This window comes from Myodes glareolus, chromosome 12 (assembly GCF_982192425.1).
Source record: "Myodes glareolus chromosome 12, mMyoGla1.1, whole genome shotgun sequence".
NCBI lineage: Eukaryota > Metazoa > Chordata > Mammalia > Rodentia > Cricetidae > Myodes > Myodes glareolus.
The window spans coordinates 25,972,556-25,999,797 of NC_142037.1; the positions used below are offsets into that span (position 1 = coordinate 25,972,556).

Consider the following 27,242-nt stretch of genomic DNA (forward strand, 5'->3'; position numbering starts at 1 on the left):
TGTCTAAAGAAGGTTTTCTGCTGTACTTAGAGTGAATTTGAAGTTGTAAAGAAGACTCCATACTAGGCTGGGAAAAATCTGATAAAGTAACAAAAGGTCTTGAACCAGATTTTTCAAACTACACATAAAAATCGTGTATTTGGAAGTGCTTTCTACTTCAGTTGGAGTATTCTCTGAGATAACGGAGGAATGGAGGAATTGCAGCCAGAGGCACAGATCTGGCTGTGACTGCACAGTGTGAGGTAGGGGAGTCATTTCACATCAAGGGGAAAACCTGACTTTTAGCAAAAGGTGTCTGGCCAGTGGCCTTTCTGGGAAAAGAGAATTGTTTCAACAAAGACTGAATATCTTTTAAAAATTAAACATGGTATTTTGCATTATAATCCCAGATATTCATGAGGCTAAGGCAGGAGGATCCAAACTCAACGGCTTGCTGAGCTGCAGAGTGAGTTCAAGGCCGACCTTGATAACTTAAAAGATCCTGTCACAAAATAGAAAGTCAAACCGTTGTGACAGCAACAAAGCCAGGGCTGGCTCGGCAGTGAGCCAGTGCTTAGTGTGTGCAAGCTCTATATCCAGTCAGCCAGCCATCTGTTAATAGTCTGAGAGAGAAATAATTGAAGCACAGCTCTCTTGGGCTGCAAAAGGTCTTTCTTGACTTGATACCAAAAGGGAAGATTGACTGGATTATGTAACAATTAACAAACTTTTTTCTAACAATTAAAACTTTTTTGGTCAAAATTTTCCATATAGAAAGGTCAGAATATATAAATGAGATACATTAGTTACATGTCAGAGGGTTAGGATATTTATCTTATTAATTACTTGGAATATATAGAGAAGAAGAGTATATGCAAAAATGGGGACAGAATTTTTGTGAAAGTCTCATTTCACTAATTTACATTGTTAGTTAAACACTGGTCTTGTGGTAGTTGGAAGACGTGGCTCTAGAATTAGACCCCAGGGCTGGCTCTTGACACCAAGTTTGCTGAGTCCTGGTTCCATTTGTAAAAAGGGCTAAGAGAGTATTCATAGAATTACAGCTACAATGGCATTTAGATGAGATAATTCACGGAGAGTGTTTTGCTCTGTCCTGCACACCCAGATTGGATGTGCTGCCGTGGAAAAGTGGACTAAGGCAGAGAACGTCCAGTAGTCAACACAGGTGAAACGGCATAGGAATGGTTGTTAGTGATTTGGAATAATGGATCCTCTAATTAACTATAAACTGGTGTAAGGAGGATTGTTAGGGAATGTATTTTGACATAGGAATACTTTTTGATCAGTTTAATTTCATGGATTTTGCCTTAAGAAAAACAAACAAGGGTAAAGAAATGCATATAAAATTTTGTTTTTTGATGTTTTTTGTTTGGTTGGATTTTGAGACAGGGTCTCGTGTACCCATACTGCCCTTGAACTGCTTATGCCTGCCTCTGCTCCGCAAATGTGGGGTTACAGTATGTGCCACCATGCCCAGATGCACGTAGGTTTTTAAAAATTAAAACAGTTACAGGAATGGAGAAAATAGGAAATACTTAGTCCATACAACAGAACCTAACTCAAACATGCAAAGTTGTATTTTTTCATGGATGAATTGATTTTTAAAGCTTTATTTCGGAAGAATATTTAAATATAAGAAGGTTATTCAGTGTTTGTGATGGAACAGCCTAAGAAAAAATGAATTCATAAATTTTTCAAAGTGATACCATGAAATATTTTTGTTGTTGTTGTTGTTGCTTGTTTGTTTTTTTTGAGACAGGGTTTCTCTGTATAACAGTCCTGGCTGTCCTGGAACAAGCTCTGTAAACCAGGCTGACCTTGAACTCACAGAGATCCGCCTGCCTCTGCCTCCTGAGGGCTGGGATTAAAAGCATGTGCCACCATCTCCAGGAGACCATGAAATATTTTTGTTTAAAGTGATACCATGATATAGTTTTGCTTAAAACACCTTTGATTAAGGAGAGAGTTCTGTGTTTTCATTGTACTTAGAAAAGACAGATGATATGAGCTGGGTCTGAGACCAGTTAGGGCTCCAGTGCAGTTTCTGCACTGGTCAGGAAGGCATACCGACAACTGAAGTGTCAACAGAATCTATTTATCTGTTTATTTTGAGACAGGCTCTAGAACTGCTATTAGTCCAATACGACTCAAGTTTGTAATCCTTTTATCTTTCTTTCCCAAGTCCTGGAGCTACAGGCTTCCCAGATGCCCTGCAAGGCTCCTGATGTTTTAGAATTTTAGATCTTGGGCTGAGTCCAGCTCACTGCTAAAGAACTGGCCTGGTGTATACAAGGCCCTGTGTATGACCCAGCACCCTGGGGCTAGCAGGTGGAAAGAAGTTTAGAATAATGTTAATTCTGTTCATTCAGTGAATCAGGTATGGTGGGGCTTGCCCATGACCCAGCATTCAGGAGGCTGAGGCAGGGGAATCACAAGTTTGAAGCCAGCTTGGGCTGTTTAGCAAGATCCTGTCTTATAAAGCAAAAACCAGAAATAAGTTAATAAGTAAAATAGTATGATACAGTAATCGGGAAAATAAATATATCCCTTTTGAAATATCAAAGCCAAAAGAAAATACCAAATGCTCCATTAGTCTACCACTAGAAACGGATTCAAGCAAACAAACAAACAAACAAAAAAACATGTCGTTTGTCATAGCCAGAACCTGGGAACAACCTAAATACCCCTCGACCGAAGAATGGATAAGGAAAATATACATTTACACAATGGAGTACTACATAGCAGAAAAAAAAAACGACATCTTGAGTTTTGCAGGAAAATGGATGGAGCCAGAAAACATCAATTTGAGTGAGGTAACCCAGACCCAGAAAGACAATTATCACATGTACTCGCTCATAGGTATTTTTTAAACATAAAGCAAAGAAAGCCAGCCTACAAACCACAATCCCAGAGAACTTAGACAACAATGCAGATGCTAAGAGAGACTTACATAGATCTAATCTACATGGGAAATAGAAAAAGACAAGATCTCCTGAGTAAACTGGGAGCATGGGGGTTTGGGGGGAGGGAAGAGGCAGGGAGGGGAGCAGAGAAAATGTAGAGCTCAATAAAAATCAATAACAAACAAACAAAAAACCATGTCACTGATGGGAAGGTCGTTAATTGGCTTCAAGCCAGAAGGTGGCTGAAAGGAAAGCGCTGGTCCTCGTCTTTGGGCATCAGAGAGCTGCTGAGCTGCACCAGCCGCAGGGAAGAGGAGAATGCAATGCATGCAGCGGCCTTGAGAAGCTGTCCAGTGTGAACTGGTCCTGCTCTTGGTTGCTTGGGTTTGAATGGAGTTGAAATAATTATGATGTTAGCTTTCCCAGCTTACACGCGAAGCTAGTAGGGCCTCAGTCAACTGGGATTGTACCTGTCTCTGAGATAAACTCTTTGTTTCAGATAAGTAAATAGATTGTGGGTATGCTTAGCTGTGTGTTGAAATAGTTTTTACTGTAAATTTCAGAAGTCCTGATTTGAACATAAAGACTGATTTTTTGTTTGTGATTTTAATGAGCTCCTGTAACTTGTGCTCACTGTTTTTCAGGCGAGTGGCTGAACTATTTATGTTTGATTTTGAAATCAGTGGAATCCATCTAGATGAAGAAAAGGTAAATATTTTTCTTACCTTTTTAAACTATGTTTTAAAATTTATTTATTATATGTTGTATGAGTCACCCTGCATTTATGTATGTGCACCACGTGCATGGCCTTGGAGGTCAGAAGAGGGTTTCAGAGCCCCTGGCAGCAGTTACAGTTGGTTGTGAACCGCCATGTGGGTGCTGGGAACCAATCCCTGGTTCCCTGCAGTAGCAACAAGTGCTCTTAACCTTCTTTCTGTCCCCACCCTTTCTTTCTTGAAACAGGGTCTGTTTAGCCTCAGCTGGCCTGGAACTTGGTACATAGACTAGGCTGGCCTCAAACTCACTCTGCCTCCCTAGTTCTAGGATTAAAGGTGTGTGCTACCACACAGCACTTTTATCTTTTTGTTTGTTTTTATTTAGAGAGCAGACTTTTTATAGCCCACTTTAGCTCTGATCTTGCTAAGTAGTCGAGGATGAACTTGAACTTCCTGTTTTTCTCCAGGCTAGAGCTGGAGGTTGAACTCAGGGTCTCGTGTTTGTGAGCTCCATCCTCAGCTTTTATTCTTTGAGAACAGGGTTACACGTGTTGACCAAGTTGGCCTTGAGCTTGCTGCTTGGCTTAGGCTGGCCTTGAATTCCTGACCTTCCTGCCTTCCCCTCCTACTACAATTGCAGGCCTGTGCCACTAAACCAGGCTTTCAGCTGGTTTTGACCACTGTTGTTCCTAGCATTTAGTCGTTAGAGCCCTTGTGTGTCACTTGACTGGGTAAACTCTTAGGACTGCTTTCACTTGTCATAAAATTCTTCTGTGGGTGATGTCTAAATGTAAGCTCTCCGGAAGCTGGCCCATCACCCCGGTAATCCAGAATGAACGGCAACACAGCTAGAGTGTTAGGTAGCACGGATGAGGCTGAGATCTGAGGTGGAGAGGAGTAAGGGGCTGCTGACAGAGGTGTCTGTTCACACTGCAGCAGTGGTGTCGGTGTGACCCACAGTGTGTTCGGTCTGGCTGTCCCTCTGTATAATGAATGTGAAAGCAAAATAGCTCACTCAGGCTCTCAGCTGCTGTCCAAACCGAGGCCCTGGAGTGGTATAGCTCAGAGTTGGGGTACGGGAGTGACTGGTTGCCATCAAGAGTGGCCCCCCCATGCCTCCTCTACTTGCCAGCAGTCTAATTATTATTTTTTAAAGATAGCTCGGTCCATCCTAATAAGTGCAGTGAATGAAAAGCCATTTATCTAGGAGCAGAGGTTGGTTTAGCAGAATGTTATGGGAAGTGAGTGGCCTTCTTGGGCAGGTGCAGCCAGACCTCCATGGCTGAGACTTCTCCATCTGGATCAAACAACTTCAGAAAGAGATGTGTCTGCATGGAGCCAAGAGAAGACTTTTCTAAACAATACCTTTTGTGCTCTCACCTGACCTTTACATTGATTTATGCTTCCTACGTGATTGAGAGATGCTCCAAAGTTGATGGAAGGAGGTGCATAGGCTCCATGCAAATACAGACGGACTGACTGTGTGGGTATTGCTATCTGAGGTAGGATGTTTTGACACCAATCAATACCAAGGAACGATTATATTCCATATCTAATAAACATGTCTTTATCTTTCTGTTCGTCTGTCTCTCCCTCTTCTTAATTTTGTTTTTTTCTCAGACATTGTCTTCATTTTGTAGCCCAAGCTGGCCTTGAATTTGTGAAGATCCTCCTGCCTCAGCCTTCTGAGTGCTGGGATCACTTGTGGGAGCTGGTTTTGAACTTGTGGGCTCAAGCACTTCTCCTGTCTTAGTTTCCCGTGACTAGCTTAACTGTGGCTCCAGGAGGTGTTTCTAGTAGTATCGCAGGGTGCTTAGAGTCCGATCCTCGCGCTGTTTGGGAATGATGAAATGATACGCTCGAAAGAGCACTGGAGTCAGAAAGTCAACTATATTTAATCTTCCAGAGGTTTTAGCACTTGATAAAATTTGGGGGATGACTGATTTTATTACAGTGTGCTTTATTTTTATTTATTTATTTACAAAAAGGCTTTGGGAAAAATTTTAGAGCTGAGTTTTTAGATGTGATTCATCATTGTTGTTATTCCACTGACTACCACTAGATGGCAATACATTGCTGCAAGAGAAGTCGGGAGTAAGAAGGCATTGGAGGTGCGGGAAACCTGTATTTCCCAGTGAAGTTTGGCTTTTCTATATTGAAAACTTTAGGTTATTATTTTACGTTCACTTTTTTTGAGACAGGAGTCTTGTTGTATAACCTGGGCTAGCATTTAACTTGCAATATAGTCCAGGCTGACTTTAAACTTTGAAAATGCCTGCTTTAGCATTTGTCAGTGCTGGGATTATGTGTGTATCACCACACCTGGTTTATTTATATTTTGAACTTTTTTTTTGAGACGGGGGTCTCATGTAGCCCAGAGTGACATGGAATCACTATGTCGCTGAGGCTGTCATTGGACTTCTAATCTTCTGGTTTCCATTTCCTGTGTGCTGGGATTGCACACGTCCAGTTTGTGCAGTGCTGAGGACCAAGTTTAGGGCTTTGTGCGTGGTAGACAAGCACTCGGCTGAGATACCCCACCCCAGTCCTTCTCAGCTTCTTGTCAAATATATTTTACAAATGTGTCTGAAAAAAAACTACCGATGCTTAGTAATTTTTTAAAGGTGGGTTCTAAGATTACCTGGAGCCCACCATAAGCCAGTCTGAAGCCTGACTTGTTTTTTCTCTAATAGACCTCAGAGATTCCCTAGGGTACAGTTTATATTTTATCTTCAAATATCTGTGGTGCATGCTGGGAATGAGACTCAGTAGGTAGGGAGAGCGCTTGCCTGGCGTGCGAGTCCCTGCGTTCAGTCCTCAGCACTGCATAAAGCAAGTGTGATGGAGCGAAGCTTGTAATCCCATCATTCCCTGGGGCTGGGATCTGCGCATAGACGGAGGCAGGAGGATCTGAAGTGTAAAGTTATCCTCAGCTGTATAGCCAGCGGGGTTGCACGAGACTCTTGAAAATTTTTCTTTTTGTGGTAACTCCTTTGACCATGGGCCTATAGAAATTCCTTCTCCATGGAGACTGTGCTCTGGAGATGTGCTCTAAAGCTGACATGGCGGTGCCAGCCCCAGCCCCAGCCCCAGCCCCAGCCCCAGCCCTGTGCTTGACTGTGAGGAACTGGTCCATGTACCACACACTAGGGACCTAGTGTAGAGTGCAGCTCTGCCCCACAGGCCTCTGCCTGTTTCTTCGATTATCTGTCTGTCTGTCTGTCTATCTATCCCATTTTGAGGCAGGATCTGAGCGAGCCTGAGCCACTGGTCCTCTTGCCATAGCGTCCTGAGTCTAGGATAGCAAGCATATACCCTGTGCCCTTCTTGAGTCTGCTGTAAAGGGCTCTGTTGCTGTCATTCTATGGGATTTGTGTGTGAATCAGAGCCTCTGAACTGAATCTCTCGGGTGTCTTGTGAAGAACTGTTTCTCATTTCCCTTCCTCCTTTGCCTTTTAGTCTAGTCTTGTAAGATTCAACATCTTTGTAATCTACTTTTCAAATACTTAATTGTCCTTACTTCAGAAATACTATAAAAGTGCTACTGAAGAGGTGTAACCAGGTGTAACCACTTGTTGACTGACTTAATGAAGGTTTTGGAGGGCAGAGGATTACACTCAAGTGTTCTATGTCAGCAGTTCAGATGTTGATTTCCTCCCGCTTTAGACTGTTTGTGAAATGCTCTTTTAAATACCTTTCCTCCCACTTTTAGCGCAGAAGAGCAGTGGACCTCAATGTTAAGATCCTGGATTTGAGCAGTGCCTTTCTTATGGGAACCAACTTTCCCAACAAGATACAGAAGCATCTCTTGCCAGAGCACATTCGGCACCACTTTGCCCGCGATGGGAGTTACGCTGTCATTGACGGTCTACATGCAGAAGCCTCGGATGACTTGGTAGGAGTTCTCCATTGCTTGTTGTTCAGCGCCCGTCTGAACACCAATAGATGTCTATTACTGCTGTTTCCTCTCCGTAATCATTAGGAACATGTTATTATAGCCTTAAGTGTTGCTGCTGTTGCATTACTAAGTAGCTCTGAAAATTTAATTTGTGGCACAGTTAATTCCACAAATGCTTTGAATAAGGGAAGTAGTTAAAATTCATGTCTCTCAAGGAATTCATTGACTAGTGACATATAAGGTCACGTCATAGTCACTTTTAATTGCGTGAAGTGCTTTCTGGCACAGAGACAGAAGCATTGGCCAATTGACCTCCCAGAGCCCTGCCCCATGTGCAGTTGTGTCTCATAAGAGCACTGTGGAAAGCACTGTAGACCTGGTGTGACGATTCCTTTCCTTGGGAAGCCATGGCTAGCTCTGGGTAACCTGGGAGCGTTGGCCTGGCTGGTGGTTGTGTAGGATTTTGAGCCATGCTATTGTATCTTTGACTTTCTCTTCTCTCCCTCTCCCTCTCTAACTACAGGTTCGGGAAGCTGCTTATAAAATTTTCCTTTATCCCAATGCTGGTCAGTTGAAATGTCTAGAAGAATTGCTAAGCAGCAGAAATCTTCTGGCAAACTTAGTAGGTTATCCTACGTTTTCCCACAGGGCCCTCCAGGGAACCATAGCTCAGACCCCAGGTGAGCCCATTTATCCAACTTCTAAGAACAAACAGGGCTGGGAGGGAACAGCATTTCTCCTAAGTGGGTGGGTGGATTGACAGTGCTGGAGAGCCACCCTAGGGCACTGTGCTCCCAGCCCAGAACTTCTCATTTTAGACACACACACACACACACACACACACACACACACACACACACACACGTATATTACATTTGCTTTGTAGCCCAGCCTATCTTTGAACTCAAGATCTTGCCTGAGCTTCTTAGATGCTGGAATTATAGCATAAACTACCATGTCCAACAGTGTCAGGCTTTTAATACATTAGAGAATCATTTAATAGAACTTATTTTTAGAGTTAGTAATTTGCCCTATATTGTGTGTATGTGCTGAGAGCAAGTCAAATCTAAGTTTTCATTTGTTCATTTAAATTACTCTTAACTCTGACTCAGCCCAGTGTCCTCAGATTAGTTGGGAGTGAGAGGATGAGGGGTGATGTCATAGCCAAGCACAGTCCTGTGCAGAAAGGTCCCTACTAGGTGGGCAGGGGAAGTGGGATTGGACAAACTGGCCTTGTGCTGGGCTAAGGTACCTAGGAGAGAATGTCAGGCACAGGGCGTGATGGGAATACAGATGAGCTTTTTAGAGGCATTTTAGCCTTTGATAATTGAGGCAGTGAATCAACAGCAGGGTGCTGAGGATGGTGAAGCCCTTAGAGTCTAGGTGTGCCTTGGAGGTGTTCTGGGGAGGGAGGAGAGGGCAGTGCAGCTTCCTGCACAGCTCGCACACATGCTGTTGTAGAAAGAGGGCGCACGGGAGAGACTCTGTGTGGAGGAGTTCCCAGCCTTCCTGTGTATCCCCTCCTTTTCTAACACGCTCCTTCGTACCTTAAAGTTCTTTATGTTTTCTCAGTCTTCCCTATACAGCCTCTTCCCTCAACCTGGCACACTCCTAGCCTGGGTACCCTTGCTCAGATTTGCAGCTTTTCAGGACTGAGCCCCAAACCACACCTCTTCCATGATAAACTTCCAAAAATGGTGTGCTCTTTCTGCTTTCCTTGGACTTTGCCCTTGAACCTTTAAAGCACTTACTCTTATTCTTGTTTACTTTTTATGCCCATTGTAGAACTCAGGGCCTCACACATGCCAGGCATCTCCTCGGTCACCAAGCTTATCGAAGTCAGCTCTTAAAATTGGTTTCATATAACTTAATTTCTAAATTGATATTACGTGAATCATATATATTACATATATATTTATTTTGTATTTTTTGTTTTCTGTTTTTGAGTTTCAAACTGTTGAGAATGATCTTGAATTCCTGATCTTCCTGCCTCTACCTGCCTAGTGGCAGATTGTAGGAGTGTGCTACAGCGCTTGGTTTTATTTTGTGTTTTTTTTTTTTTTTTGTAGGTACTTTTATATCAGTGGGGTTAAAATGTAGTATTTTTACTTTTATTCTATATAAAATAATATTATTAGAATGTTACTTATTGTTACTGTATTATATGTCATTTAACTCCTCACCAGTGGGAATCGGGAGCCTGGTTTGATTCAAGATACAGTCAAGATGCTGTTATCTTGAAAGTGGCCACTGTGGGGGGGCTAGAAAAATGGCTCAGTGGTTAAGAGCACTGGCTGCTCTTCCAGAGGTCCTGAGTTCAATTCCCAACACCCACATGACAGCTCACAACTGTCTGTAACTCCAGTTTCAGGGCACCTGACTGTCACACCAATGAGCATAAAGTAATAATAGTAATTAAAATGAATTTTAAAAAAAAGTAACCACTGTAGATACATGGCTGTGGGGGCCAAGGACTCTGAGATGATTAAGTTGAAATATTTCCTTAAAGACTTGGGGCTGTATAAGGTCACTAAGGGAGTACACAGTAAGAAACACTGGCTCTGGGCTGCTCTGGGTTCAGGCTATGTGGAAGAGCCACAGTGCTTTGGGGAGGAGTGGGACAGCGAGTAAGAAGGAAAGGAAGCAGAGTGTATCCTTCAGAAAGCCTCTCAGAGAGGCCTGGGGAGAGCACTGTGGCCAGTATGTGCTGGGGACTGGCCCTTGGTGCAGTTGGGTTTATTAGAGTTCACTAGACTCAGTAGTTCACTGGATTCCATCAGTGGCAAGTCACGTGAGGTGTGACCTGTGTCCTTAAAGACTTAAGGCTTACTGCCAGATGGTTAGTACAGGCAACAGCGCCGTGGAATTCTAGCAGGTGATCAGATGGTGCCTGAGTTTTAGGAAGGTGAAGACGTTGAAGGACTGGCGAGTCTTCACTGAGAGCCGGGCAGAAGGAGAGAAGTGAGGTCACTCTGGTCATCCATTTGGTGACTCAATTAGTGGAAACCATGTAGTGAGCGAGCATTGGGTTTATATTTAGGGAGTTTCACATCCAGTAGTGTGTGTGCACGCGTGCGCATGTTCATGTGTGTGCATGTGTAGGGCTGAGGTAGATGCTGGGTACCTTCCTCAGTTGCTTTCCACCTTGTTTTTTGAGACACGATCTCTCCCCAAACCTAGACTTTACCATTTGGGTTTGACTCTGGCCAGGAAGCCCCAGGGGACAGTGTGTCTCTACCTTCCCAGGGCTGGGGTTGCCAGCGAGTGCACCTACACCTGTTCTCCCTGTGGATTTTGGAGGCTGGACACTGGTCCTCATGTCCACATGGTAGGCACTTCCCTGACCCCTCCATCTCCTCGCAGTCTTTTTAGTATATGTTTCCAGATTCTTTGATATCACCAGAAAAACAAAATGGGCACCCGAGTAAAGCATGTGTGGAAGTCAGACACATGCATAGAGATTGACGTGGAACCGCTGTCTGTGGTAGCTGGGTGATGGGAAGAGGTTCAGATGCAAACTTTTGTCTCCTTTCAGTTTCTGACGCAGTTGGCTTGGCACACGAGACCGAATCTGAGACTTCTAAAGATGACAGGGCAAGGAACTGCGGCTGTGGTCTAGGCTAACCCCATTCCCTGCTTAGCGTTTCATTTCACTCGGAAAGGAGATAGCTTCAAGAGAGGGCAACAAATTAAACCCATAGAGAATATCATCTGGAAAATATAAAAGCAATGTTTGTGGCTGACTGAAGCACACATAAAAGCTTTGCAAGGCGTTTGGGGGCAGAAGGCACCATGGGACATGGGACACTTTCCATGGGAACGGCGGGTTTACTCTTGTCCTCGGGGGGCCTCACTGGTGCTGCCCTGGCTGAAGAGCTGCAGTTAGCACCAGAGTCTGCTTACAAGGCCTTATGTAATGCTGCTTGGGGTTGGTATCTAGTAGGGTTTTACATTGTCTGTAAAGGGCAAAAGTGACCAAGGGAACTATGCTTTTTAAAGTTCAGATTTTGGTAAACCATTTTTCTAAATGGTACTGATATTATTTATATTTTTATTAGTGAATATTGTATAAGGTGATGAGTTTCAGGGTCTCATTTTTGTTTAAATACATCATGAACTTTGACCCTTGTGCTCCCCATTATTCTCTCTCATCCTTTTCCCCTACTGTGAGTCCCCTTACTCTTGGCTGTGATCAGAATGCATTGTAAACGTGTGAAGTTCTCAGGGAACAAGTTAAAATTTTAAATTAACAATCTCTAGTTTGATCCAGTTTCCTGAAAATGACATACTTTATTTATGACTGAGTAGAGCCCCCTCCCACACACACACACACACACACACACACACACACACACACACACGGCGCACTATTGTTTCATCTGCTGATGGACAGCCTGGCAGTTCTAGACTGTTCCTGTGATTTGGCTGCAGTGAGTGGGTGATCATTGCTGTGGCACACTGACAGAGTTCTTTGGTTGGGCAGTAAGGTGGTCCTTTCAGGTTCTGAGGTCCCTCCACTGCTGATTTCTAGAGTAGCTGTACATTACATTGTCACTGGCAGTGAACAGGGACTCCTCCATGCCCATCCTTGCCAGAATCTGTTGGGTTTTTGTGTGTGTGTGTGTTTGTTTTTCTAATAACAGCCATTCTGATTAGAGTGGGGATGGAATTTCAGTGTAGATTTTATTTCCCTGGTGGCTAGGGGTGTTGAGCAATTTTGAGACAAGGCCTCCCTTTGAAGCTGGACTGGGCTGACCTCGACTCCTGCCGCAGTGTCACGTGAGCTGAGATTACTGGCATGCACTGATTTTTAGGACCAAGCCAGCATCTAGCCATCCTGGAATTTAGTAATAATTTCATATGTGTGTGACATTTTTATACATTTGAATGGGGATTTTTTTTTCCTTTTGCTTTCCATTCATGCTCTTAACATTGGGTGTAACCTGATGCTTTGGATAAGTACTCCATAAGTTTAATTTGTTTTTTATAGAAGATAATCAGTGTCAGAAATAATTCCAAGCATATGGAGGCTACTCTGCCTACCCAAATCATCTCTCTGGGGAAACTAGATGTGTGATGACCCTCACAGTACAATTTTGACATGTATATCCATGTGATTTCACATAATTGAAGTTATTTTCTTTTGGATTTCATCTTTAGAGACTGTCATGCAGTTCCTTGAGAAACTATCTGACAAACTCTCGGAAAGGTTAGTTGGTATTGTATTTACTATTTTAGTTTTGCAGTCAGCTTGTGAGTGTGGTGTGAGTACACGTATGTTTGTATGGGTGCACAACCAAGTATGTTTGCAGGTACATGTACATACATGTGCATGTGGAGACTTGAAGTTGATGACAGGTGCCCTCCTCTCTCACTCTCTTTCTTATACACTGAGACAAGTTGTCTCACTTGAACCAGGCTTGCCAATTCAGGTAGCTACCAGCTTGCTCTGGGGACACTGTATCTCCTCTTAAATGTCCGCTTGGCGTGCATGTGGGTCCTGGGGATCCAAACTCTGCTTCTCACCCTGGTACACCTTCTGAGGTGTCTCTCCAATTTCTGCAGTTAGATTTCTTTTAAAAATTAATAAGTAATTTACTAAGAATGTAAGCTTAAATGTTAGTCAGGTCTTTTGGCAAGGGGTTGTCCCTTCTTGAGAAGATGTTGAGAGCAGCTTCCCTAAGACACCAGTCTCAACAACTTAGCTAGTTCTCCTCGCTGACCCACTTTCTCTAACAACCCCTCATTTATATCTGTTTAACCACCTTTCCAAAGTGTTCTTGGAACCATTTGTTTTAAACTGTATCCCTAATTATAACAGGCTCATAGTGTCACATGTCCTTTGGGGCTTGGATGTCTCAGGGGAGCTTGGATGCAGTGGGTTTCCTGGATTTAGATTTCTTTTTTAAAGATTCTCTGCTTTGGGGTTTTTAATGCCAAGCTGCATTTCCCTTTCTGCCCCACACCCTGTGGTGGTCCCATTTGTACCTTGCTGTTCTCTCTGTCCTTCCTTCCAGTCCCTTACCTCCAGTCCCTGTCCTCAGTGGGCTCTCTTCCAGCACTTGAAGAAGGGGTTCAGGAAGAGGTATGCCATAGTTTGGGAACCTAGGCAAAGGTGGCCTCTTATCTACCTCACAATGCAGTGTAGCTTCTTTTGCCATTTTTGATCATAGGAACACATTGTGTGTACTCAGATTTCTGTTTGGAATTTTTAAAAATGGTTTATTTTATGTGCTGAGTGTTTCATCTGCATGTATGTGTGTGCACTATGTGCGTGCCTGGTGTCTGTGGAGGCCAGCAGAGGGTCTCAGATCTGATGTGAGTAGCTGTTGGGTGCTGGGAACTGAACCCAGATCCTCTGGAGGGATGGTACATGCTCTTGACCCCAGAGCCACTTCTTCAGGCCCATCTGCTAGGATTTTAAATTTGTGCCTTTGAATCCCTTTTTAATTTGGCTCAGCTTTGTCCCTTCTAACATCTTTTACTGCCAGTGACGAGGGAACGTCGATTAAGTGTCTTAGTTTTCTCTCTTTTGCGTGAAGGGGTCTCCGTTTACATATAGCTATAGATTGTATTTTCAGCAAATGTACCTTCATAAGTTTGTAGTTTTATATGTCTGTGTGTGTGTATGCATGTTGATTCCAAAAGACACTTCCTGTTACTGCGTGGAGTTTTTCTGTAGGGAAAAGTGGTGAATAGCAGTTGTACATATAACCCATATGGATGTTTTATAGAGAGGAACTTGTTAGTTTCCTGCATTTTGGGTGCTAATTTAGAGAGTTTTAGAGTCTGCTGATGAATCTTTACTTGGTTTTGCTTCCCAAGCTTTGGTACTTTCAAGGCTTATATCCATATCGTGCGTAAGGTAGAATTTGTGTTGACATTAGATCTATGTAGTTGCATATGACACTTGAGTAAAAGTTGGGTTAACATGGTTTGCTTTTGTGGTAAGACATACCTAATTTTATTATGACTGTTGGAAAGGTTATAGAGTTATTTTTATTGCAATTACTAATTTTTTTCTTAAGTAACAATAGACTTGTTTTGCAGAGCGGCAAAAGATTTTGAGATGATGAGAGGCATGAAAATGAAACTAAATCCTCAAAATTCTGTAAGTTAAATAAGTTGGTTTTTTTTAAAGTAATGTAAACACAGTTTCAACTAAAAGCATTATCTCTTGATTCTAGAACCTTTATTTTAATTTCAAGTTTTATTTTCAAATTTTTAATTTGTTCTTTGCAGTTTTATATATATGTATAAGTAATTTGATCGTCTTTCCCTCCCCATAGTCTCTTATCCCTTCCCACCAAACCCCTTCCTTTCCCATCAAGTCCCCCTCACGTCGTTGGTGTATGTGTTCCACTGCACTTGACTAGGGTGCCTATATGAGCACAGGTGGTAGGTTCTTTATTTACTTCAGCCAGGGCAGCGTACCAGGAGAATATGGCTGCTCTCCTCCCACAGCACTCATTAATTGCCTGTAGCTCTTTCGGGAGAGGTGGGGCCTTATGACCCCTCATCAGTCATCAACATGACGTCATCTTCATCAATGTGAGGGAATATGGGCCCAGCCCCGGGCAGGTCTTGTGCAGGAATAGCCATGACGTCATCTTCATCAATGTGAGGGAATATGGGCCCAGCCCCGGGCAGGTCTTGTGCAGGAATAGCCACTGTTGCTGTGAGTTCATGGGTGCAGCAAAGAGTCCTGTCATGAAGACAGAGTTCCCAGCACCCCTTGCTTTACAGTCTAGCTCTTCCATTCTTTCCAGCCAGCCCAGTCACTTTCTCTCAGCACGCTGACCACGTAGGAGTCTCTGCAGTAATTATCAGCTGCTGTAAGCAGAAGCTTCCAATAGAGGCCGAGGGCTGTACTAGTCCATGCATACAAACATAATGTGTAGAATGCGGTTTGATATTCTTTCTGCTTAGTAACCATAGTAGGTTCAGCCATAGGGCCTGTGACTTCTGCAGCCGTGGCTTCTGATTAGTTAGGTTACAGTACCAGACGTGCGCGCCTGCGGCACAGTCTCAGATCCAGTCAGGAAGATTTGGTTACTCCCATCATTGTCATGCCTCCATTACATAACTGGGCACATATTGTTGTTTCTAGGACTTCTTAGGATTTCCTGGAAGTCTCTGTAGTCTTTTTAATGTTGGTCTTTCTTAGTGAATTTGGTGTTGAAGTATTTGATCCTAATTTGAGGTTACCTAGAAACTCAGCATTTTTATCAATTAGTTGGTGTGTGTGTACATTTATGAATATATATTAACAGAAATGTATTTGTGAAGCACTTCCTTCTGTTCTACATCAAGTCAGCTTCCCATCTCAAGGTAGCCTTTGATAAAGCTGAATGGAGGCTTGATTTAGCAGGTGGCAATTTGAACCTCATACCTCCAGCGCTTGCTGTATCATATGGTCCAACTGGTAGAGCAGGTGGTGCGCGTTGACTCGGACCTTCTCCAGGCCCCACTCAAAGTCAGCATAGTTATGGTGACATTACCCAGGAGAGGAACGTGTGTCTCTAGAATCTAAGCAGGCCCACTAAGCTTTGTTTTCTTTCTTGGTGGTGGGAGGGCCCGGGTGCAGTAATTATCCTTTACCTTGGAAGGAATGTCTCTCTGCATTCCCCACACCACTGGGCTCCTGAGAATTTCACTGAGGTAGAAGGCCTTTCATTTTTTGTTGGGTTTATTTCCCATCCTCTGATGTGCATATGCATTACCAACAAGTCCAAAGTTGCTGCTACCTCCTGCTCACTTGAACCAGTCATCAGAGTGACATCAATCTGTGGATCAGTGTGGTATTTTGTGGAAGAGACAGATGACCAAGAGCCTTTGAGCTAAGTTATAACACAGGGTTGGAAAGTTAATATCCTATATGTGTTTTTTTCAGTCATAAGGTCATATGATCTCATAGTACAGAGCCAAGTGTCTTTGTGACCAGAATGCTGCCCAGGCACTTGGGATGTTCTGAAGTGATGGGGTTGCAGACATTAGGCTCCTTGTCCATGTGGCTCAAAGGAACCACAGGCTTTCTGCAGATGTCTACACCATTCTTTGGTAGGTGTTAGTGTTGGTGAGTTGATTTGATAGTACCTGTCAGAGCTGTAGGCCAGGGAAATATAATGAAAGGAGCCTTGTAGATTTGAAAACGATGACAGTTTCCCAGCCCTACCCACTAAGAAAGAGATGATCCATTGCTGGGCTGGATAGACTGAGGGTAGCAGCCAATCTGGGATCTTGCTGTAGCTGTGTCTGACCTGGCAGCTAATGTCATTCATCTACATCCATGCGGTGGTGGACACAGCCACGTAGGATATCAGACAGCAGATCAGAATCCAAAGAGTTAAAAATCTATTAAAGAAAGCTAATTCAGTCAAGGCTGATGTACCTTGCACCTTCCCTCCAAACATTTTTGTGTGACTGATGGATGGAGGTAGCTGCGCAAATACTGGTGAAGTCCTGATCTCCTCAGGAGGCTCCGTTCTGGCCGGTGGGACCACTGCTCAGCCTGCTGCTCTAGTTGCGAGCTGCACTTACTCCGGAAGTGTGGATCCTGACCTGAAGCCTCAGCACAGAACTCAGCCCCACATACCAATCTACACCTGGGTTGAGGCCTGTTCTTGAGTTTCATTGTGCCCTGGAGGCGGTTCCCATTCCTGTTGTTCCTGCAGCTTACCTCAGAGCCTTATCCTCCCCTCCCCTTCCCATGCCCATGCCCACAACCTTGACTAGCTCTTTACAGTTTTTCTACTCCCCTCAAAAGTATACCTGTCTTAGTTAGGGTTTCTATTGCTGTGAAGAGACACCATGACCATGGCAACTCTTATAAAGGAAAAACCTTTGATTGGGGTGGTTTCCCTTTCAGAGGTTTAGTTCATTATCATCATGGTGAGACATGGCCGTGTGCAGGGAGACATGGTGCTGGAGCTGAAAGTCCTTACATCTTGACTGAGGAACAGGAAGTGGTCCGTCCCACTGACTGTGGTCTGAGCATATATGAGACCTCAAAGCCCGCCTCCACAGTGACACACTTCCTCCAATAAGACCACACCTACTCCAACAAGGCCACACCTTCTAATAGTGCCACTCTGGGGGTCATTCCTTTGAAACCACCACAGTACTGGATTTAGAATACTTAGCAATGTGCCCAGCCCAGTGTGGGCAGAGCAGGTACTATACTCTTACCTGAACTCCGGGTGAATGAACCAGTGAGTGACTAGATTGCCATGGGGAGAGCCCCCACAGCACACGTCTGGTTTTGTCACTCTGTTTGAACCCTTCACCAACTACTGCTCTTGTCATTGCACTTCTGATGCCTTCTCATGTTTTCCCAGCCACTCAGGGTTTGGCCTGCCTGCCCCGCCTCAGCCTGCCTCAGGGCTGTCCTTTCCTGTATCCGGGGCGTCATGGCTGTCCTCACTCAGGGCTGCTGTTCTCTCCTGTACCCAGGATGGCATGGCTGTCCTCGCTCAGGGCTGTTTTTCTCCCCTACCCCCGTGGTGGCATGGCTGTCCTCGCTCAGGGCTGTCCTTCTCCCCTACCCCCAGGACAACATGGCTGTCCTTGCTCACTTCTGCTTCACATTCTTTGTTTTTCAACTCTTGCAGGTTGGTCGTTATGTGCCCGTCCCTTGGATATGCTATGGGAGGGAGCTTCCAGACACTCTTGATTAACTGCTGCTGTCTCCAGACTTACTTTGGGCTTTTCTTCCTCCAAAACAGCCCTGAACCCACCCCTTGATCTGAAACTTCTCAGAGCTGATGTTGTGCCTTAGGCATATAATGCATTTTTCGAGTTTTTTTTATTTTTTCTTTGTTTAAAAAAATACCCTTCTCGTGGGCCGTGGCTTTGGGTGAGCTATGTGAAAGAGTGCATGTGTACTTGTGTGGAAGCCAGTGGTCAACCTCATGTGTCATTTCTTTTGTTTTTTTGAGAGAGGGTTGCTCGGTGGTTCAGCCAAGCTGGCTGGCCAGCCTCAGCCTTAGGCATCTTCCTGACTTCTCTTTCGCACTGGGATCACAAGCATGTACTACCACACTCACTCTTTACGTGTGTTCTGGGGAGTGAATTCAGCTCCTCATTCTTTCATAGCAAGCACTATTGCCAAGTTCTCCCCATCCCCATCCTGTGATAGTATGCTGTGCTCTCGTAAGTCTCTTTGCCTTCCTATCCCATCTCCTCTAGTATGCCCGATGTCTGCTTATGTCTGTGGTAGGAGCCCCACTCTGCCATCTACAGATGGTGCATGGTCATCGGCTGGAGGTGCTGGGAGCTGGGAACTGAGCCCAGGGAGGTGGAGGTTTAGGAATACCATCCCTACCCTTCAGGGGCTCTTGGGAGAGAGACCATGGATTTGTACTTTACATTGCCTCACATGCTGTGCCCAAAGTGCTATCGTGCCATGTGGGAAGGAGCACCTACTTCCTCAGGGGATGTATTGAGCTGAAACTTGGAAGGGGGAGAGCCACAGGACAGCTGGCATGCTGAACCCTTACTTAGAGCCAGGTGTTGCGCCTGTGTGGGAGGTGCTGTTGACTCAGTGAGTGGCCGCCATGCAGCAGGCTCTGTGCAGAGACAGGACCAATGTAGAAGGATACAGGCAGAATCCTCCCCCTCCTGCAGCGTGCAGTCTGGTGACTTGACCCCTGGTGGTTTTCAGCATCCTGCACTGGCTGCCACAGCACAGCACTGTTATTGTCTCTATTACTTCCTTCCTTCCTTCCTCCCTCCCTCCCTCCCTCCCTCCCTCCCTTCCTTCCTTCCTTCCTTCCTGTCTTTCTGTCTCTCTCTCTCTCTCTCTCTCTCTCTCTCTCTCTCCTTCCTTCCTTCCTTCCTTCCTTCCTTCCTTCCTTCCTTCCTTCCTTCCTTCCTTCCTTTCTTCTTTCTTTGAGATAGGATTTGACTTTTTAGCTCAAGACCTTCAAATTCGGAGTCCTGCCCCGGCCTCTGAGGGCTGGGATTATAAGCCTGAGCCCCCATGCTCTGTTCTTTTACTACCTCCTTAAGACAGTTTCTTTGTTGAGACTAGAGTTGATTCTGCCTCAGTTACATTTTAAATTACTGCTTTAATTTTGGGGCCATACCCCATCCTTCTTGTTTAGTTTCACAAAGCACACTTATCTCATTTTACTATCTATACTATCTGGGATATGCATTGAGAAAACTTTGATTCTGGCTGGTTTAACCCATTAATGTTGACTTTTATTGATTACACTTTAGAATGTCATTTACCTTTGCCCCAGATTCTGGGTTGTGCCTTATTTGTACCCTTCTATGTATTGAATACAGACAACAAATTGTGCCATGCCATTGTTTTTAAATATTTTTTCTCATATATGTTAAAAATAGCTGGTTTATCTTTTATAAACTGAGCAAGTTTCTGATAAAAATAATGAGATAGTAAATAGCTTTGCTGACAGTGAACCATTCCCTTTCAGGAACTAATGCCTTGGGACCCCCCCTACTACAGCGGTGTGATTCGTGCAGAGAGGTAAGCTTCCCCAGAAAGACCCCTGCGAGAAGGGAGATGGGAGTTAATGTACTGAGCACTTGGCGCACTAGTGACTCAGCTGCTCAGGTGCCCATCACACAGCTGCCTTCCCCGAGAGCAGCCCTCTCTGAGGGTGGAGCTGCCTTCCCCAACACAGCCCTCTCTGAGGGCGGAACTGCCTTCCCCAACACAGCCCTCTCTGAGGGCGGAGCTGCCTTCCCCAACACAGCCCTCTCTGAGGGTGGAGCTGCCTTCCATCTCACTTGCAGTGTCTTAATCTGATCCTTGTGTGGTTTTGCCTGTCCTTAATTCTCTGGGCACACTGTCTCATAAATGTAATTGCTTCTTTATAACGCCATTAATAAGCACATTTATTTATTATTTGTTCATTTATTTGCATGTGTGTCTATGGGAAGGGCATACAGCCAGCACACGTGGTGGTCAGAGGACAGCTTACTTGGAGGAGTCAGTTCTCTCCATTATGTGGATCCTGGGGCTTGAACTCAGGACGTCAGACCTGGAAACAGGCACCTGCACTCACTGGCCACCCTGCTGGCCTGCTTCCCTACTTTAAAGCTCTGAGGAACACACGTACTGAGTTTTCAGGAACCATGAACTCTTTGTTAGCTCTTCAAGCCCATGTCAACACCAAATAAAATCATTTTATTTGTAATTGTAATCATACAATGAGAATTTGGGGAAGACAGTGCCATAATATTTTGAATGGCATTCAGAGAGTTTTCCACTTACATATTTATTTATATTTATTTGAGTGTGTCCGTGCATATGCCATGTCACATGTGTGGGGCTCAGAGGACAACTTGAAGGAGTCTTTTCTCACCTTGTGGTTGAACTCATGATGAGTGTTTTGACCTGTTAAACCATTTTGCCAACCCTAAGTGGCTCTTGTTTTAACCTGGCATATTTGTTTTATTTTATTTTATTTTTTTTGAGACAGGGTTTCTCTGTATAGCCCTGCTGTACTGGAACTCACTCTGTAGACCAGGATGACCTTGCATCCATCTGCCTCTGCCTCCCAGGTGCTGGGATTTAAGGTGTGCACCACCACTGCCTGGCAGTGTGGCAGATTTGTTCAATGCAGTGTGGCCGTTAGGAGTTTGGTTATACATGCTTGGCCAGCTTTCCAGCCCAGTTCTATTGGGAGCAGTGGTACCTGCCTGAGAGCCGAGGATCTCTGGCTTGTTTGTCCGACTGTTAATGCAGCAAACGAAGCAGGAAATGATGTGGGAGTGTTTCAGAGGATTCGTAAGATGGTGTCCATCCATCCTTGTGCCAGCTGTTTTAATAACTTACAGGGCTGAGCTTAGGCTGGACTCTCAACAGTGTGGGCAAAGAAAGTGGGCACAGAGTTGCCGGTAATGGACGAGAAAGGAAGAGGACACTGGTTTGGATTTGCGGGTAGGAGATGGGACAAAATGAAGAGGTCTAAAGCCTTGTTGAAGTCACCCACTTTCAGTGCACTTAGGTGTGTGGTTTACATGGAGTGGCGAGCAGAACTGACTTTCTTTGTGGTCAGTATTTCTTGAAGCTAACCACAGGGGCTCATTTCCCTTAGGTTAAAACTTCAGACGTGTTTGTGTTTCAGGGTTCTCATTTACCTGCCTGAAGAAGACAAGCAACCTGTAGGCAGAGAGTTAGCATGTGTGAGGACTGCCTAGGGGTGATGTGGGAGAGAAGAGCCCACGAAGGACTGGGGCTTAATCGCAAGGAACAGCTGCTGTTTGCTTTTTCAGTTAGGTTCTTCTGAGAAATTAGGTCTTTCAAGTTTGAAGAGATAGGAAAAATATCTGAAATGGTTTTATTTGAAATTGAAATTTATTTTTCAATAGGCAGTGCATTTAAATGGTGTAAAGCATCAGAACAATGGTAAAAAGATGTTCTTTAGGAAATGTTGGCCCCATCCCTACCCTGACCCTCAGGGCCGTTTTCTGGCCATTTCCTAGAGTTGTTTAATCTGTCCTGTCAGCACTCGGGTTTTGCTCTTCGTGCCTTGGCAGGCCCTGTCTCTTTTCCTGCTGGCAGCAAGCTTCTGTGACCTGGGTGTGCGCTGCCGCTGCTTTGCATCAGGATGTCTCAGAAAGGGTGGTTTTCTGTTATCTACTCCATGCTAAGCCTCAAAAATCTCACAAGCAGTCACATAATAAAAAAAGTATGTTTTACATAAAATTACACAGAAAACAGTGAACTGTCACAGAAGGTCTTCTGTTTAATGTATGAAATCTTATCTTTGTTGGTGGAGATATAGTGACCTTGGTAGTTTAAAATTTTTTTATGAAATTATGAAAAGTTTCAAAATAAACATAAAAAGAATAATGTAAGTAGCTTCCTGACATTCACCTCTGGGATATAGTGAGTGTCAAGCTGTGCTGGGTTTTTTCTTCTGCCCCCTCTTGATTTCTGTGTTGCTGTGTTGTCCTTCCTTCATTCTGGTCAGTCTTAGATTCTGTTTATATGCTCCCATGCTTCTATCTCTGAAGAACGGACGTCTTACGGACCTTCAACATCATTACCTAATGCTAATCTGTTGTCTCTACCTAGTCCACGATCGTGTTTCCTGATGGTGTGTGTATTAACAGCTTTCTGTTGTTTTAACAAGACAGTTGGCTTCTCAGGAGGAAAGGTTGGGTTTTGCTCCAGTTTTGGTGGCTCCAGTGTGTGGTCCATGGGTCTCCTTGATTTGGGGTCTGTAGCCAGGCAGTGCATCATAGTGGGGGGCACGTAGTGGAAGGGCTGCTCACTTCACAGCTGTTGGGAGGTAGATAGAGTCAGGAGGGTGGGGTCCTATTGCTCTATTTAATGACATTCCCCCGGTGAACTAGCTTCCTTCCATTGGGCCCCACTTCATACAGATTCCACCATTTCCAGATAGCACTACTGTGGTCTAGGAGTCTAAGCCTTCAACACGTGGGCTTTTGGTGGCATTCAGGATCAACATGGTAACAGTACCAAATCTACTTTTGCCTGTTAGTTTGTTGAATCAGGATCCAGGCAAGCCTGCACGTTCTAGTGTCCCTACCTCCACCCATCCCTTGTTTCTTAGCTTATGCAGGAGTTTACATCACCCAGTAATGGTCTAAGGATGGACTGGGCTGTTCTCAGGGACTTGGAAAAGTTCCTGTGCTAATGCCACCCTGGTCATCACCTTTTATCATTTTCTCCCAAGGCTCTTGAGGACTGCTTCCTGCTTGCTACCTTCTTCTGGCTGTCACCTATTGCTGCTCCTTTGCTTTCTGGCCCCTGGCAGAGCTGGCCTGTAACTCAGCATCTTTCCCGCTGCCCTCTGAAGCAAAGAAGCAGGGTAGCAGATAGTCACAAGCAGAGGTCTCCTTGCTGTCTCTGCTGGGTTCTGCCACTTGTGTCATCTCTTTTGCTGACAATGCCCTTTGTCCCTACAGTCAGCCCTGCTGGCTCTCCTTCCTGCTGCTCGAGGATGGTGATAGAATTAAGCTTTCTTTGTCGGGTGCTCATTTCTGTGATGTTTGCACTGTGGAGGGAAACTGCACCCAGCTAGCAGAAGCTGGGCCCCAGTGATGGCTTCTGAAGGCAGAATGGGGCTAGATGGCCCTGGTGGCCCCTTAGAGCAGAGGGAAGGGCTGGTCTTGTTCTTTTTCAGGGTTACATGTTAACTGAGAAGCATGGTGCCCTGACATGACAGTTTCTCCACTGATCCTTCTGTAGTTAACCAGAGAAAATGGCAGCTGTTGCTGTGGGGTCTCCTGGTGCGGAGCTCCAAAGCCATCATCAGCTGTAACTGTCATCGGGCTTTGTCATTCCTGATGTGCAAACACCCCATTCCACACACATGATAACGTTAACTATTGTTCCCTGGGCAGTGCTGTGTTGTAAGCTGTACTTTTCAAGTGTGCATGTTCCTAGCACAGGTATCCTCGGGTGGACCGCCTTGGTGGTTCTGAAGAGTGCTTCAGAGTCTGCGGTGTCACGCTTGCTCTTCACTGAGTGAGTGCAGCAACGCAGAAGCCTTTGCTTCTCCGAGGTTTCAGCCCAGGTTCATGGACCACACTCTCAGTAAATTCAGTGCCAAGCCTTTTGAAAGACTCAAGTGCTCTGTCTTTCCTTTCACCCCTTTCTCTCCTCCTTCTCCCCCTCCCTTTCCTTGATTCATTTTTTTAATACTCACATTATAATGAAGAACTTTTCAGTTGAACGTCTCCTCAGTGCTCATTGAGCCCTAGTGTCCCTGAGGGGCTTTGATACAGTGCTAAGTTATGTTGTCTTTGCTGTGGTGCTGGGTTTCTACCCACGTGCCTGGGCATGCTGGATGTAAACTGTACCAACTGAGCCACACCAACCTCACATTCTGTTATTCCTAATAAAGATGAAATTATATTTGTGCTTTTGTCCTGTGTTGGTTTGCTGCAGATTGAACCCCCTTGCGCAGTTTCTGCAAAGCAAGCAGTCTTGCATCAGAGACCTGTAGTGAGCCAGAGAAAGTGGCAGCTTTAGGTAGTGGAGCATTTCTGAACTTTGTTCTGGCGGGCCCCCATTTAACTGTGTCTTCTGCAGAGGAAGCAGAGAGCTCTTGACAGTCTTGTTTCTGGAGCCACACCAAGGGAACTTTTTGCAAAAATGCTAGAAGACCAAAGGTGCTGGGATGGTGCTGCATACCTGTGCTCCATCTGTGCTGGAGACCTGGGTAATATGGTGAGAGACAGTGTTAGGGAGGGGGAAAGGCCGGCAGGATGAAGGTGGGGGAGAGAGAGAGTGGAGGGGGGGATGGGAGGGGCTTTGCTAGAATTTGCAGTGGTGCTTGGTGTGTCACAACAGACTCTCAGCACGACGAGATATTATTGTTTGCATTGGCCATGGCTCTGGCATACTGGAAGGGTGCAGGGTCGTGTGTTGTACCCCTGATGAGTCTCTGTGGTAGAGAAGATTTCTCCGTGGATTATATATGGGAATTAAGGGAGTTGTGGATAGAGGCATTGTAGGTATGTGTTAACAGGCAAGCTTTGACCAGTAATGCCCCATAAAGGCAGGCAGAGTGGTCATATCCAGAACCTGGCCTGACCGACCATGGGCCTAGTATCCTCAGGATAGGGAGACCAGTGACATACAATAGTCAGTACATCACACTGTAGTACCAGTGTGAACCGAGTTCTGTGAATGGTGTTCTTTTGGTACCACTTAGCCTGTATAAAGGACCTCTCAGATCCTTGTAGTACTATGGATAACATGAAGCTTTCTGAAGGTGCTGCATTCTGGCTCACTGTCCTTTTTTATGAGTCCCAGAGCGAGAGGAGGAGGTAGCTGAGCAAGATCAAGGGCATCTGTTCTCACCTCTTGCACTGTACCCCACCTTGCTTCCCTTCTCCTGCTCCAGCCTTTGAGCTCCTTCACCAGGAGCCTCCTTCTGGGCTGCTCTTGGTGGCTCTCTCTGATCGCCATCATTCCTCTCTGGGTTGAAGGGTGGAATTAGCAGCAGCCACCGTGTTTGTGCCAGGACTCTTTCCCACTGGCCTTGTGCCCCATTGCCCATCTTATCGTTAGGGCCACAGCCTCACTTTCTGGGACACAGCACATGAATGTTTACTATTAGTAATAGGTAATACAGTTTATGATGCAGGTTTTTTGACCAAGTTGCATTTCTTTTTAGAGTTGGAAAGCTCTGAGGAGGAGAGGGAAGCACTGGGTTTCCCATTGCTTTCTTTCATGTGGCAGTGATCATGGTGGTAATGTGCTGGTCCTGTCCCCCCCCCCCTTTACTTACATTGGAGCCTGGGAAGTGTTTCCCATTTTCCTGATGTGAAAGTCAAGACCCCAGAAGCCCAAAGTACAGAACCAGAAGGATCCCATGTTCCAATGTCAAGCTTAGGGCTTGTGGTGGTTTGAATGAGAATGGCCCCCATAATCTCATATATTTGAACCATTTGTCCCTAGTTGGTGAAATTGTTTAGGAAGGATTAGTAGGTGTGGCCTTGTTGGAGGAGGTGTGTCAGTGGGGGTGGCCTTTGAAATATCAAAGCCCACTCCAGGTCCCGTCTCACTCTGCAGATCAGATGTAAACTCTCTGCTACTGCCCATACTCCATGCCTGTCTGCCTGCTGCCATGCTCCCACCATTATGATCATGGACTCACCCTCTGAAACTGTGAGCAAGCCCACAATTAAATGCTTTCTTCTCTAAGTTGCCTTGGTCACGGTGTGGCGTCACAGCAGTAGAACTGTAAGACAGGGCTCTTCTTTCTGTTGTCGCCAGCTTCTTTGGGCCTTTGTTTCCTTGGGTGTAATTCTTGTCCCATCTTCACCATGAGATCAGGTAAGGAATAAAAGAGGTGCCCTGTAGATTGAGAGCACCATCGTGGGGTGCGGTGACATCAGACCACTGCAGATCCAGTTTCTCCAGTGGTTCTGACTCAGGCATGACCAGTGTCTTCCTTTTGGCTAATTTTTTCCTGTGTACCTTCTGTGATATCCCTCTTGTAAGCTCCTCCCTCAGGTCCTGGAGAGCTTGTGGTCCTCTCCCATTTCTGTCCTGACAAACTTCTCCCCAGCAGGAGTCTATGTTGGAGGCCTGTTCTCTCTAATCTTGGTGGTCTCGTGGAGTCCTTTAAATCTCCCAGCTAGACTTTCATGTTTTCAGGGTGAGCTGTTATGTGGCAGACCTACAGGAAAAAAATGTCCATAATTCTGTTTGCCTGAAGAATCCTTTGTTCTCCAGTTTTGAAGGATAACTTTATTTAATATAGCATTTTTGGTTAGTGTTTGTTTTTCCTGTTGACATTTTTAGTATTTCAACCCACATTTTCTAACTACATGGTTTCTGAATAGTCCGCTGTAATTCTTATCCTTGTAGGAAAGGTGATTCCCCCCCCCCACCCGTTTTCAAAAGCAAGGTTTGCCTTTGATTTTCTATGGTTAAATATGCTATAGTAACTAAGTGTGGTAGGGAAAGGCCTACCTGCTGATGTTCTCTGCTCTTTTCTGTTTCTCCATTTTGGTGCCTGGTGGTTGCTTTTTTATTTTTGAGATATCTCATGGTGTAGTCCATGATACCCTGGAACTTAGGTCCTCTTGCCCCAGCCTTGGGGGGAGGGGTGCCGACACATGGTATCGGCTAGTGTTTTTTCATTTGAGAACTTGTCAGCCATTGTGACAAACATTTTCTTCTATTGTTCTCATTATTTATACTTCACAACTTTGTAGTTATCCTGCAAATCTCGGATAGTCTTATCTATTTTTCATTCTTTTCTC

General features: G+C 45.0%; 1 protein-coding gene across 1 annotated transcript in view; it reads left to right on the top strand.

Moving 5' to 3' along the window:
- Mipep (mitochondrial intermediate peptidase) overlaps positions 1–27,242 on the top strand; it is a 124,526-nt gene that overhangs the window by 10,147 nt on the left and 87,137 nt on the right. Inside the window, exons 5-10 of the mRNA XM_048447960.3 lie at positions 3,548–3,611; positions 7,332–7,514; positions 8,041–8,197; positions 12,678–12,726; positions 14,568–14,628; positions 19,958–20,010. Coding sequence (XP_048303917.3) covers positions 3,548–3,611; positions 7,332–7,514; positions 8,041–8,197; positions 12,678–12,726; positions 14,568–14,628; positions 19,958–20,010 — 567 coding nt within the window. The remainder of the gene's footprint in view (positions 1–3,547; positions 3,612–7,331; positions 7,515–8,040; positions 8,198–12,677; positions 12,727–14,567; positions 14,629–19,957; positions 20,011–27,242) is intronic.